We start from the raw sequence: 13,379 nt of genomic DNA, 5'->3' as shown, positions 1-13,379 counted from the left end.
ACCACTTGCTGAAATAAACATAATGAGGTCATGATATAATAATGCCACATACTACTCTTTATAATTGAGGCATTTATGATTGCATAATTTCCATATGCTATTCTTAAAGTAGCAGAACTATGTCAATCCATACACCGCTTATCAGTGAATAAAGACATGAAGTGCAATAAAGAGGCATGACAGTAAAATGACAAGTAAATATTTATTGATTTTTTTTATAATTATATATTTCAAATAGATATACACAACTATACATACTGCACTGTTTTTATAAGGAAACAAAAAAACATGGACACACCAGAGCTGAACAAGAGAGTAGTATGTCTTTTCCTGTCAGTTACAGGCTGAGAAATGTCCATATTGTGAAGCTGTTTCCATATGCATAGAGTAAACCGGGAGCAGCGCATCCCAAAATAACTGGGATTTTAACATCGTCTTCCTGCTCCGCGATTATTACAGATTATTATTGTTCCCCGTGTGCGTAAATGTGGCGAAAAATGATAAGGCAATCTGTACAAACGTCAATAAATAAACTCCATCTCTTTCATAGTTTTGTTCATACGTTTCCCGCTGCATAATGGAAGACTAATAACACCTCTCTGTACGTGGTCTATAGAAAAACGCCATTTAAAGTGACTCCGCTCATAAATTACAACTCCCTTACAATGCCCCCGATCTGTTCATCGACACCTCGTGCAAAAGCATTGCCCCTGTTATACAGGTTCAAATGATGCCAACATGCTGCCAGCAACAGGCATACATTCAGGAAAAAACTGACATTATATATACATGATCAATCTTTTGGACAAGATACGACATAAAGCTGCTCTGATACGAATAGCCATGCGTTAGCAGCTATTGCACATAATGAAAGGATGATATGCTGCCGAGGAAGAGTCTGGTGTTTTACAAACCAATGTGAAACGCAGGCAAAGTTTGCTTGTGCGTCATGAGCAAATCATGATGATCTCTAATATAACTTTAAAACCTGAACGATTCCGAATGCGTCTTTACTCACAAAACAGTAAAAAAGCCTGTTAAATACATTCAAGGGAAATTTACAGCCCAGGTTGGTCAGACAGAGAGTTAAGGTTGGATTTTGAAGGCGAGCAGCTCCTCGGAGTGCATGTTATTGAGCGAGCGCAGCTCAGGCAGCTTCAGCAGCAGCTTGGTGAAGACGGCGGCTTCGTTCGAGTGGTTTTTCATGATCAGGTTCCTCAGAGCTCTAATCAGGGTCAACTGGAGGGCCTCCACGCTGCTTACGTCCTCGATGGCCGATCGGTCTGCCAAAACATGCCAAATTTCATAAGTTTCACGAAAGAAGCGATCTAAGACGCTAATACCAGTAAACGTATATAAGGAAATTATTTTATTAGAATTACTGAAATTGTGCAATAATTGTTAAAAGCAAAATCAGTATGTATAAAATAGTTTAAAATGTACCCAAAATGATAAATATAAATCAAATCTAAATTAATAATGATATTAAAAAGAAATAATACATTAATAATACAAATGATTAAAGATAAATAATTAATATTAATATATTAATTTTTTTGCTTACGCAAAACCAGTAGTATAAATAAACAGGTCAAAATTCACTAAGGATGGTGAAATTGCATTATATATATACGTCTAATATTATTATAAATAAAAATTATTGCTAATGTATTCATATAAATTGTTAAAAAATTATTAAAAACAATGTGTCAATAAATGGTTCAGAATTCACCGGAGATGAATCTATTCAGAGAAATTGTTTAATTTTTAAATAAAATAATATTTGTTTTATTGTGTAAATATATTTAAATAAATGTATAAATAATCAGTTAATAATATTATTAAAAATAAGTAATTTATTAATACTATAAATGAGTAAAAATAATCAGTCAATCAATAAAAAAAATTATGAATAACATAAATGATAAAAATATAATACATTATACATGTATCAATAAATATTTAAAAATTCACCCCAAGATGGTGAATGCAGACAGAGAAATTGTTAAAATATATATTAAAAACATCTTATAAAAATAAATAAATTCCAAATAACTCAATAATAATAATATTACTAAAAATGTGTAATTTCTAATACTTGCTGCCCATTATATTCCAAACGGTTTCTTATTGGTTAATTGGTTTCAGTTTTGATGCCGCCTTAGAAGACAGCTTCCTATATAGGCAGTAGACAAAAGGACGACTCACTAGGTAACAGTATCTCTTATACTTATTTTTAGCATTAATTGTATACTATTATAGTGTTTATTAATATTTTGAATTAGCTTGTGTCATTTTTATTGTTGGCGTTTTTGAAGGGCGTACCTGCAGACACCAGCACCACGGCGGAGAAGAGTCTCATCTCTTCCTCGTTGAGATGCAGGGCGGTGAGCTTCTCGCTGAACTCAAACATGCAGTTGAGCAGCTCTCCGGCGCCCATGGAGCGCAGCAGGTCCACGCTGTACTTCCTGCCGCTCAGGAACCTCACGGTCCGCTCTTTCACATCGAACAACGACACGAAGCGCACCATCAGCACCTGCACGGAGGAAACAGAGGAGAGCGTTAGGGGTCTGACGGATGCTTGCGCTGTCCGAAACACGCCGGGACTCGTGTTGCTTTACCTCGAAGGTTCCCGCCTTGAGGAGGTTGACCTGGTCGTGTTGGGAGAGGTCCTGGAAGCCCGGGATCCACTGGGCAAATTCCACCACTTCTCGTACTGCAGGGATGAAGCTCTTGGAAAACTCCTCCCAGAGTTCATGACCGGGCTTGCAGGGGTCAACGAAGGGGGAAACGCTCATGGGACACACCTGAGAGAGGACCGACAGAGTCCAATTACACCAGGTACACTTTCAGAGTCACTTAAAATCATCATTTGTGATGGAGACATTAAAGATAGATTATTTTGACCAAATTCGAATTTTCAGATAGTATGGAATTTATCCCTGCAGAGAGCACAATCTCATAATCCACTGCGTTGAGCTTGGAAAAATATGAAAAAAGAGAGAAATTGACTATATAAAAAAAAAAAAAAAAAAAAATTATATATATATATATATATATATATATATATATATATATATATATATATATATATATATATATATATATATATATATATATAATTAAATAATGCAAAACAATAATCTAATTAATATATTAAGTGAAATTATTTTATAAGATTTATTGAAATGATTTAATAATTATTCAAAGCACAACCAAAATGTAAAACGAGATGGTGAATGCAGCCAGAAGAATTTATTTAAAGTTAATCATTAAAAAAATACATAAATTATAAAATGAATATAGAAACAATTAATTATTCATATGGATTAAATAATATAAGCTAATGATTAAATGCATATAATAAATGCAATTATTTAAGAATTATTTTTAATATAATTATTTAAAGGAATACTAATATGTAATATTGATAATATTTACAATATTTTAACACAACATTTTTTATATTTTTTTCCTCAATAAATTAGCTTTTATATTTTAATAAAAAACAAAATAGTTTTAGTAATTTTATATGCTTTTGTCATAATTTATATATTATTTTTTAGTATAAGCTTAAACATATTTCAGTTAGTTGCCAAAGCTAAATTTTTAATTTTCATTTAAAAGTTTTTAATCTAATAATTCAGCTTTATTTCAATAATAAAAACGTAGTTTTAGCCTAAGTTTTAGTTAACAACAACACTGATCCTGAGTGTGTATTGCTAATAATTATGTGTAAACAGCAGAAGGTCACTAACCAGGTGTCCTCGGTTTCCTCCAGTCTGGACTTTGTTCATGTTGTTTGTGTGGTAAGGCAGGTTTTCTGGGCTTCGACGGCACTGCTGGGTCACGTGATACCCGGTCACATGTTCCCTGTAAGGTCCAGTGGTGGTCTGGAGGAGGTTGTTGTCGGCGGCGGCGCTCTCGTTCCAGTGGCTCCAGCATTCCCGCGGAGGCTCCTCGTCCTCCTTACTGCAGCTGCTGAGCGTTTCGGAGCTGGCCGGAGATACAGAACCGTACGTGAGAGGAACGCGTCCGTTGCTCAGTGCATCTTCCTCCCCGCTGTCCGACGAACAGGACGAGGCCGTGTCCATAGGGACGGCTGACTCCGAGTCCCGGGAGAGATCGGAGGAGGAGCGTGGCGAATCCGGCGGCGACGGCAAGGAGGAGCTGGAGTCGCTCTGGCTGCTGTCGATGGCGCCGTGAAGCATGTGCTGCAGCTGACTGTTGTTCATCATGTTATTCATGGCCGTCTGCATCTCCAGGAGCATCCGCTGCTTCTCCCGCTTCGGGATGCGTCCGAAACGCACAGCTGGAAGAGAGATTCACTGCATTAGTTCTTCTGCTCTGGACTACTGTTCTACAAAAAAAATGTAGTTGTGCAAGTCCTAAAGTCAACATCACAAAGCTTGAGCACATAAGGAAGACGGATATGGCTTGTAACTCACCGTCTCGAGACATCCCGACAGATAAACACTTCTTGAAGCGGCACTGCTGGCAGCGATTGCGGTTTATCCGCACAATAATGCAGCTTTCTGGCTTCAGGCATTTCTTATACTGAATATTCTGCTGGATGCTTCTTCTGAAGAAGCCCTGTGAAAAAATTTATTAATGCAATATTATGTATTTATATATAAAATAGTTTGTTTTAGTTAACATTAGCAGGGTTATTATAGTTAACCAAACCTAAAACCATAAAAAAACATTTGTTACCTGAAATAAAATTAGTTAAATAGAAATATAAAATATATTTCAGCTAGTTGTCAAGGCAGCATGACTCATTTTAATTCAGTTTAACCTGATGTACTAAAATAACTAAAACTGACATAAAAATTAAAATAAATTATATAGACATTAAAAAAATTCCTAAAATGATAAAACACAACAAAATTACTAAAAATTTAAATGAAAACAGAAAAGACAAAAATAAAACCTAATTCAAAATATGAATAAAATCAATAGTATTCAAACATTAATTAAAACTGTAATAGTATATTAATTATACTACAATAACACTGACAACAGCACTTTTCTCTTGAAAATATCATATCTGGAAACATTACAGGTCTGTTTTGACTGAAGAAATAAATTTGAAATGCAAACTAAAAAAAAAATAGTGCAAAATGCACATCTTTCTAAGCTATGTATAAAAAATTTATTGGACGCATAAAGTTGTATAATTGTGCTTTTTGCGGTTGCATAATCTGCAATGCAAATAGTTTGACTTAAAGCTGTAGAATTTGGCTAAAAGTTTCCTATAAAAGAAATGCTCCCTTTTCTACATTGTGAGCGTGCCAATGCTGCCATGAAATGCTCCCTTATCTGTACAGCACTAGGTTTTGGAACAGAGCCCAAATGTAAGATGATCCTGAGAGAAGTGTTTCCTTACCTTGCAGCCTTCACAGGCATGAACACCATAGTGGAAGCCCGAGGCGATATCTCCACACACTTTACAAAGCAGCACCATCCCGTTAAGCTCTGGAAAGTCATGTAAGAGTTAGTCATACCCAGTGGACAAATCCTGCCAATTTTAAACAGCTGAATCACATATAAGCTTATTCAGTGTTCACTCACTGGTGATGCTGCTCTTGGCAGCGAGGGTCTTGTCAGAAGCGTGTCCGCGTGGGAGTTTGGACAGCAGGCCAGCGGTGGGCAGGTCTGTCAGGCGGCTCGGTTTAATGGGCAGAGGCGGGGAGGATGATGGGGAGCGGCTGTTAGAGCTGTCACTCAAGCAGGACTCCGGGCTGGGGGCGGAGCTTGAGGAGCAGACGTAGGCTATCACGCCTCCTTGGGAATTAGGAAAAGATGAAATGTTTTAAAAATGCGCACTCAAAAAAAAAAAAAAAGACATTTACAAGCATGTGACCACTTACGCAAAGTACTAAACTTGATCAAGAATATGCATTTTCTAGAATTACATTTTTAGTTAACAATAACCAGGTTAATATAACTAAAACCATAAAATAAACACTTTTGTTACATGAAATAAATAAACTGAAATAACATTTTTTTATTTAACCTGGTTGCCAACATTTCTCATTTTACATTAAGCTGATGTGCTAAAATAAAACACAAAACAAGAGGATGACCACCTATGCACAGTACTAAACTTGATTTCAAATATGCATTTTCTAAATACCGAAATAAATTTTACATAGTTAATAATAACCAGGGTTAATATAGTTACCTAAAACCATAAAAAATTATTACTTGAAATAAAATGAACATTAACTGAATTAAAAAAATAATAACTTGTTGCCAACATTTCTCATTTTAGTTTAAGTGGATGTTATAAAATACGCAAAAAAGACGGAACTTTTTATAAATGCACACTCAAAAAAATAAAATTTTAAGATTTTGCCTAGTTAACTAAAATTAAACTAAATTAAACACATTTATATATATATATATATATATATATATATATATATATATATATATAAAATGTATATATAAAACTTAAACTTTTTTTTAATTTCACCTAGTTGCCAAAGAAATATTTTTTTATTTTAGCTGAAGTTAATGTATAAGAAAATGAGGGAACTTCTTAAAAAAGCACTCAAAAATGAAAAAAAAAAAAAACTATTAACAGTTATGCACAGTACAAAACATGCGCAAATTGATTTGAAATATGCATTATAGAATGAAACTTTAGAAAATTCCTGAACAAAAGTAAATGAATCACATTACAGTTGAAGATGCTCCAAAATATGTTTTACTCGTGATACAATTTGACCTTCGCTGTACTCATTCACATATTGGATAACTGCATTACATAAACTCATTTCAATAGGTGAACTCATCATCTTGGTGTAAAGAAGTCACAAATATGCTTGCATAAAGAGTTATCCTTCATTGTTGACACAATTATAGAATTATATAGTCTTCTGCAGTGCACATGTTGGATGAACTTCCTGATTTTGAACGGCTCATGACCTATTTTTAGATGAATGAAACTGCACAGGATTATGTTTAAATACACTAACCAGTAACACTAATATGGTATAATAATCATTATGAACATCAAAAGTACAGGAAACGCTGTGCAATTTGATTCCATCACTTTTTGTGTGTGTGAGCAGTCAAAAGATATACAAATATGTTAATAGTAATATCTTTTAATAGTAGTAAACTGGTCAAGTAGGCTACATTAATAACTGGATTTATTACAGTAACCAGTTGTGCATTCTCAAAAGTAAGCAAAAACGTGTCTTTTTTTTTTTTTTTTAAATGGACAAGTGAGGTTACCCAGCCAGCAATAACCCTGAGTTTCCCAGATCCACCCACACGTGGAGCTCTCATGTTTTGCACGGGAAGTATATCTAGGTCACTAGCTGTCTGCTGCCTCCTCACGTGGTACTGCAGTGAGTCTCGCGTCAGGGCAGTGTGCTAAATTATGAAATCACCTCTCCTCGACCAATCAGAGACTATGCACCGCGCACGTCACGACCAATCAGAGGCGGAGCCCCGACTCCTAGTACACACGGGCACATGACCAGGATACGAGAGACATGTGAGCTCGAGCCTTCTAGTACTCGGAGTACTGAATGCGCGTGACGTGACGGACACTCCTAACCCACATCCTCTACGCTGTCATGTAAGCAATGGAAAGCGTGTCAAAGGTGCTTTAAATAGCAAGATCTGACCGATGAATCCGTGCGAAACTACACTATTTCATTCTAAAATCATTTTAAACGTTTTAATTTGATGTCACCATAGACTGTGCATCAACAATACATTTATAATACAGTTATAATACATTTACGCATTAAGCCTACAATTACATTCTGTTTGGTGTCTCATCCCATGGCCTATATATCACCATAAACAGAAGCAAAACTATATTAATAAACGTACACATAAATAATTAAGTCGGGCTTAAATGTACATTAAAACCATAAATGCAAATAAAGATGGAAAATAAGATTTTAACCAGTTTTATAGGGATTCAGCTAAAAAAAACATATATTTTAGCTGCCAATAAATGTGACTTCAAAAACATAATTATAGCACGTCTATGTGTAGAAATCACATGCATATATATATATATATATATATATATATATATATTAATAATATTTCCAGTTTTTCAATGGCAGTGGAAATCCTGCTATTTATTAAAATAACATCACTGTAGCGTGGTAAAATATTACAATTGTAAACACTTCTTTACATAACAGAAGTAATGTTTCACTATTTTATTATGAATCAAACAATACACGATTATAAGCAATCCAATACCTTGTTTTGTTGATGCCATGTCTTCAGGCTGTTGATATGTTGTAATTCAGGTGGTCAGTAATAATTGGTAGGTTGTAGTTCTGGGGATCAGCTCAGATCCAGTGCGTTCATAGAAGCTCTCGAGCGTGTCTCAGAACTGAATGTTCTGTGGTTCGTGTTTTCGTCCGTGGCTCCGCCCCTCGGTGCGCGACTCGAGTTAACCCAGTGACACACTTTCACCGTCCAGAGGCGCAACAACACACTGCTGCAACGTGAGGCGAGAGGCAGGGAACATGATGTTTTTCTGGAGCTCCGCCACTCCCCGTTCAGAACAGATACAGGGCCAGGGACGAGCAATCTAAACCAACTTGTAGTTTTTACTTTTAGTCATTTAGCAGACGCTTTTATCCAAAAAATAAAAAAGTAACTACAACTAAAAGTCAAAACTCTGTAAATACTATATACACACACATTTAAGAAAATCAAGAAATTAAATAAAATTGACAAATGCATACAACAACATGTCAATACTAAACATTTAAATGAAAAAAAACCAAGCTAAAAATATTAACACAACAAAAGGTATGAGTACAATAATGCTTCTAACATAACACCAGTGTATACAGCCACACACATATACATTCATATAAAAATACATTCAATATATATATTATTTCATATCCATATAGTATGAAGTACTAAAATAACTCAAATTAAATAAAACTAAAACTGAATAAAGTCAAGTCACCTTTATTTATACAGCGCTTTTAACATGTAAATTGCGTCAAAGCAACTGCACAATATCAAAAAAGCAAAATAGTGTGTCAATAATGTAAAATGAAAAGATTTTTTCAGTTAAAGGCATTTCAGTGATGACATCATCCAGCTCAGTTCAGTTTAATAGCGTCTGGGCAATCAGGTCGACGATATCGCTGGGAATGAAGTGTCCCTAACTAAACAAGCCAGAGGCGACAGCGGCAAGGAACCAAAACTCCATCAGTGACCGAATGGAGAAAAAACCCTTGGGAGAAACCAGGCTCAGTCGAGGGGCCAGTTCTCCTCTGGCCAAACAAACCAGCAGCAAAGTCAGATTGTAGGGGCTCAACTGGTTTCAATGGTCTTTTCTGATGGCTATCTAAGTGGTGGGGTCCTCACTGGGGATCTGTCTCTGGCGCTCATCTTGGTGTCCTGGTCTCCGCTGACGTTCAGGGCTGTAGAGGTCATCTCTGGGTGCTGATCCACCATCTGATCTGGATACGGACTGGATCTGGTGACTGCAGTGACCATCTGATCTGGATACGGTCTGGATCTGGTGACTGCAGTGACCATCTGATCTGGATACGGACTGGATCTGGTGACTGCAGTGACCATCTGGGCTGGATACGGACTGGATCTGGTGACTGCAGTGACCATCTGATCTGGATACGGACTGGATCTGGTGACTGCAGTGAACATCTGATCTGGATACGGACTGGATCTGGTGACTGCAGTGACCATCTGATCTGGATACGGACTGGATCTGGTGACTGCAGTGACCATCTGATCTGGATACGGACTGGATCTGGTGACTGCAGTGACCATCTGATCTGGATACGGACTGGATCTGGTGACTGCAGTGACCATCTGATCTGGATACGGACTGGATCTGGTGACTGCAGTGACCATCTGATCTGGATACGGACTGGATCTGGTGACTGCAGTGACCATCTGATCTGGATACGGACTGGATCTGGTGACTGCAGTGACCATCTGATCTGGATACGGACTGGATCTGGTGACTGCAGTGACCATCTGATCTGGATACGGACTGGATCTGGTGACTGCAGTGACCATCTGATCTGGATACGGACTGGATCTGGTGACTGCAGTGACCATCTGATCTGGATACGGACTGGATCTGGTGACTGCAGTGACCATCTGATCTGGATACGGACTGGATCTGGTGACTGCAGTGACCATCTGATCTGGATACGGACTGGATCTGGTGACTGCAGTGACCATCTGATCTGGATACGGACTGGATCTGGTGACTGCAGTGACCATCTGGCTGGATACGGACCGGATCGGGTGGCTACGGTGACTGGGGATATGTCCCCGGGGCTCATCCAGGTGTCCGGCCTCCGCCGACAATCAGGGCCACATACATCATCTATACAGACATCAACACTGAGCCAAGCACACGTTTTAAAACAACAACAACTTACTTAATTAGTTTGTAATGCAGTAGCAAAGAAAAGTTTTAGCCTGGTGCTATATCAACTATGCACTCAAGCCAAAAACACACTTGAGCGACTGTAAAAAAAAAAAGTCCACATTTAATTGTACTTATGTATTTAAAAGTATGAAGAGTTTTCCTGTGTTTTTGAAAGTAGCACACAAGTAATAGGAAATCACTATAAACCAAGGCTCCATAAGTTGTGTTTAGTCATTTGAACATATAGTTTATTCATTGATCATCAACTGAGATCGCACTGAGTCAAGTTTACTCATCTCCACGAGGACGAATGACTACTGTGTCTAAATACGGTTTATTCAGTATGATGGGTGTTGTCTATCCAGTTCACTTGGGAGCATGATTTGATTGGTAGGTGCTCGATCGGGTTGGGCAAGATTCATAGAAAGAACACAATGCTTCAAGGTTTCAAGGGAATTGAACTTTCCATGACACAACAGTTCAATGCTTTTTTTTTTTTTTCCATATAAATGTCTGTCTTTCAAGATTATGCAACTTTGAGTGGGTTTACAACGACTTGACAAACTGTTGAAACAGAGATATATTCACACAGAGAGAGGGGGATTGATGGATAGATTTATACCTGATTTATTTATATGGCTCTTTATACAATTCAGATTGTTTGAAATCAGCTTTACAGAGATCAACAGGAAAAGAGTGATTCGATGATGCAAACAAAATATATTTCTACTGTAAAGCAGCTTTAAAAACAAAAACAGTCCTTATTCAGTTGATTGTTGATTCAGTTCAGTTCAATTTAAGTGTGTAATTCATCTTTAAAGCAGCTCTGGAGAAAACAGTGAAGTACAAGTGGTAGGGGATATTGTACTTGTATAATAATAATAATAATTGCTGTAACACAAAAATAATTTCTATGCATAAAATGCCATGAATATCTTGTTTTCCCTAATATTTACTTCACAGCAAAGTGTATATGACCCATATATGACAGGATCATAAATACGGTTATGATGCTTATGCAACAGAAGTCATAAATGTTATTGGTGGTTTCCAAGATGATAATCAGATTTAACTAGTGCCTCCTCTAGAAAGGCACATAATGTAACGTACACCCTGCACAGTCTGAACATTTTTTTCTTGTCAGATCACTGATTCGAAGAACACAACGTCCTGTGCTGTACAAACCGAAGAAAAGCGGAGGGAAGGTGTGGTGAAGTGCACCAGATGAGCTGCTTTGGTTCAGTAGATCTACTGCATGTCATTTAACTTATAATCTATGAATTATTAACCAGATCTTGATCTTTATCTCAGATAAATGACCACATAATGCACATATCTGAGACAGCAGTCGACCCTTACAGACGATAGGTTATATATTTAGAGATTTTTTAAACATACTTTTCATTTTGTTCCTTTTATTGCAGTCTATTGTGTTTCATAGTCAGTTTTATCAGGATGTCCTCACTGTAAACAGACAGTCATCTGCTGACATCTAGTGGACAAACTAGGTCTCTACAGTCATCCTCACGTGAGTGAATACATGGAAAACAGGTGATTTGTTCTTAAAATCTGCTGTCATCATGACTCTGGGTTGTTTAAACAGGTCATCTGGTGTAAATGTGAACGACAAGGAAAAAACCGCAGGGTGTCCTGAAATTAGATGTCAGATCTGATCTTGTTTACATTTACTAAGCATTGCTGGAATCATCATAATTATTAAATATGCATGTTAATAATAATAAAATATACATTTAAGTCTAAATGTCTGAGGCTATACTGAAAAGCTTTTGAAGGTGTAAAATAAGATTCAGCAATATGCCATTAATCAAATTTGTAATACGTTTTATTTTAATATTTTATATAATTTATTAATATTTTGAATTAGGCTTTATTTTCATATTTTTCATTTTAGTAGGCTGTATGTTTTAGTATTTTGTTATGCGATTCTGTCATTTTTATTGCTTTTACATATTTCTATAAAGCTTTATGTAATTTTAGTACTTTATCTTATTAATTTTAAAGATTCATTTTTAGTTTTTAATGATTTTTTATCTAATTTATTTCCTATTTATCTTAATTACTGAAAATATTTTTAGTTTTAGTGTTATTGTGTTATAATACAATGAAAATAAAATACGGAGCCTAATATCTGTTATATGTTGTGTGGCTTCAGAAGACTGAATATTATTTAGGATATAGGGCACATGTCATATGCACCACTTTTCATCTAGCGTAACGTGTTTTTTGTTTTGTTTTTTGAGCTTGACAAAATGAATGATGAGGAAATAATCGAATTATTTTAATTTTAAGGTGAACTGTTCCTTTAAGACAGCTGCAAAGAAATGAACAAACGAGCTCATTTATGAAGGAAACACTAGACAGATATGGCTTAACTTAAAAAGTTTGACATTTCATGATTTTGGGCTGTGAAATTCGCAATGATTAGCCAGCCTTTTGAAATCAGTTGAGTACTTGCTCATCATTCAGATAGATGTGTGTAATATGTGTGAAGGTTAGTCTGCAGAATTTACAAGACACAGTCATTATCATATCATATCATTTCTTGTTCTTCGGCACCATTTTGACCATTTTTATGATCAAAAGTCCAATAAATAGTATAATTTATTAATAATATACATAGTTTTTGCAAGCGCTGTGCTTTCAGGCGCTCGTCCAATCAGAAGCGCTGTTGTCAGTGTTGCCAACTTAGCAATTTTGTTGCTAAATTTAGTAATTTTTCAGACTACCCTAGCAACTTTTTCTTCCAAACGCACCTAGCAACAAATGTAGCTATGTTTAAAACTAATCTGGCAACTTTTCAGTTCAGACAAAGTGACTCAAACAATAAAAAGGCACACATTTATAATTTAAATCCCACAAAAATAGAAAACCAAAGATGCCTAGTAGTGCACTCATCACGTGAATTAAGGTACTGCTATTTGCAATTGTTTCATTTAATAATAAT

General features: G+C 36.1%; 1 protein-coding gene across 1 annotated transcript; it reads right to left on the bottom strand.

The window, feature by feature from the left end:
- Nucleotides 1-186: 186 nt before the first annotated feature.
- LOC306878377 (nuclear receptor subfamily 1 group D member 2-like) lies at nt 187-8,484 on the bottom strand. Its single transcript, XM_079430698.1, has 8 exons — nt 8,242-8,484; nt 5,575-5,787; nt 5,390-5,478; nt 4,449-4,593; nt 3,759-4,312; nt 2,622-2,807; nt 2,326-2,536; nt 187-1,283 (listed from the first exon to the last, which is right to left on the bottom strand). Exons 1-8 carry the CDS (start codon nt 8,258-8,260, stop codon nt 1,087-1,089), a joined length of 1,614 nt encoding a protein of 537 aa, XP_079286824.1. The 5' UTR covers nt 8,261-8,484; the 3' UTR covers nt 187-1,086.
- Nucleotides 8,485-13,379: the final 4,895 nt, after the last annotated feature.

This window comes from Barbus barbus (assembly GCF_936440315.1).
Source record: "Barbus barbus genome assembly, chromosome: 12".
In the NCBI taxonomy this organism is placed as follows: Eukaryota; Metazoa; Chordata; class Actinopteri; order Cypriniformes; family Cyprinidae; genus Barbus; species Barbus barbus.
Note: the sequence above shows the minus strand (reverse complement) of the source record. Positions and strands in the feature narration are given on the sequence as shown.

Excerpts from the sequence above, each read along its gene's own strand:
- LOC306878377 (XM_079430698.1), bottom strand. Across the intron at positions 4,594-5,389 it reads ATGCCTGTGAAGGCTGCAAG|GGCTTCTTCAGAAGAAGCAT; the intron begins GTAAGGAAACAC and ends ATTTTTTCACAG. Across the intron at positions 1,284-2,325 it reads CGTGGTGCTGGTGTCTGCAG|ACCGATCGGCCATCGAGGAC; the intron begins GTACGCCCTTCA and ends ATGTTTTGGCAG.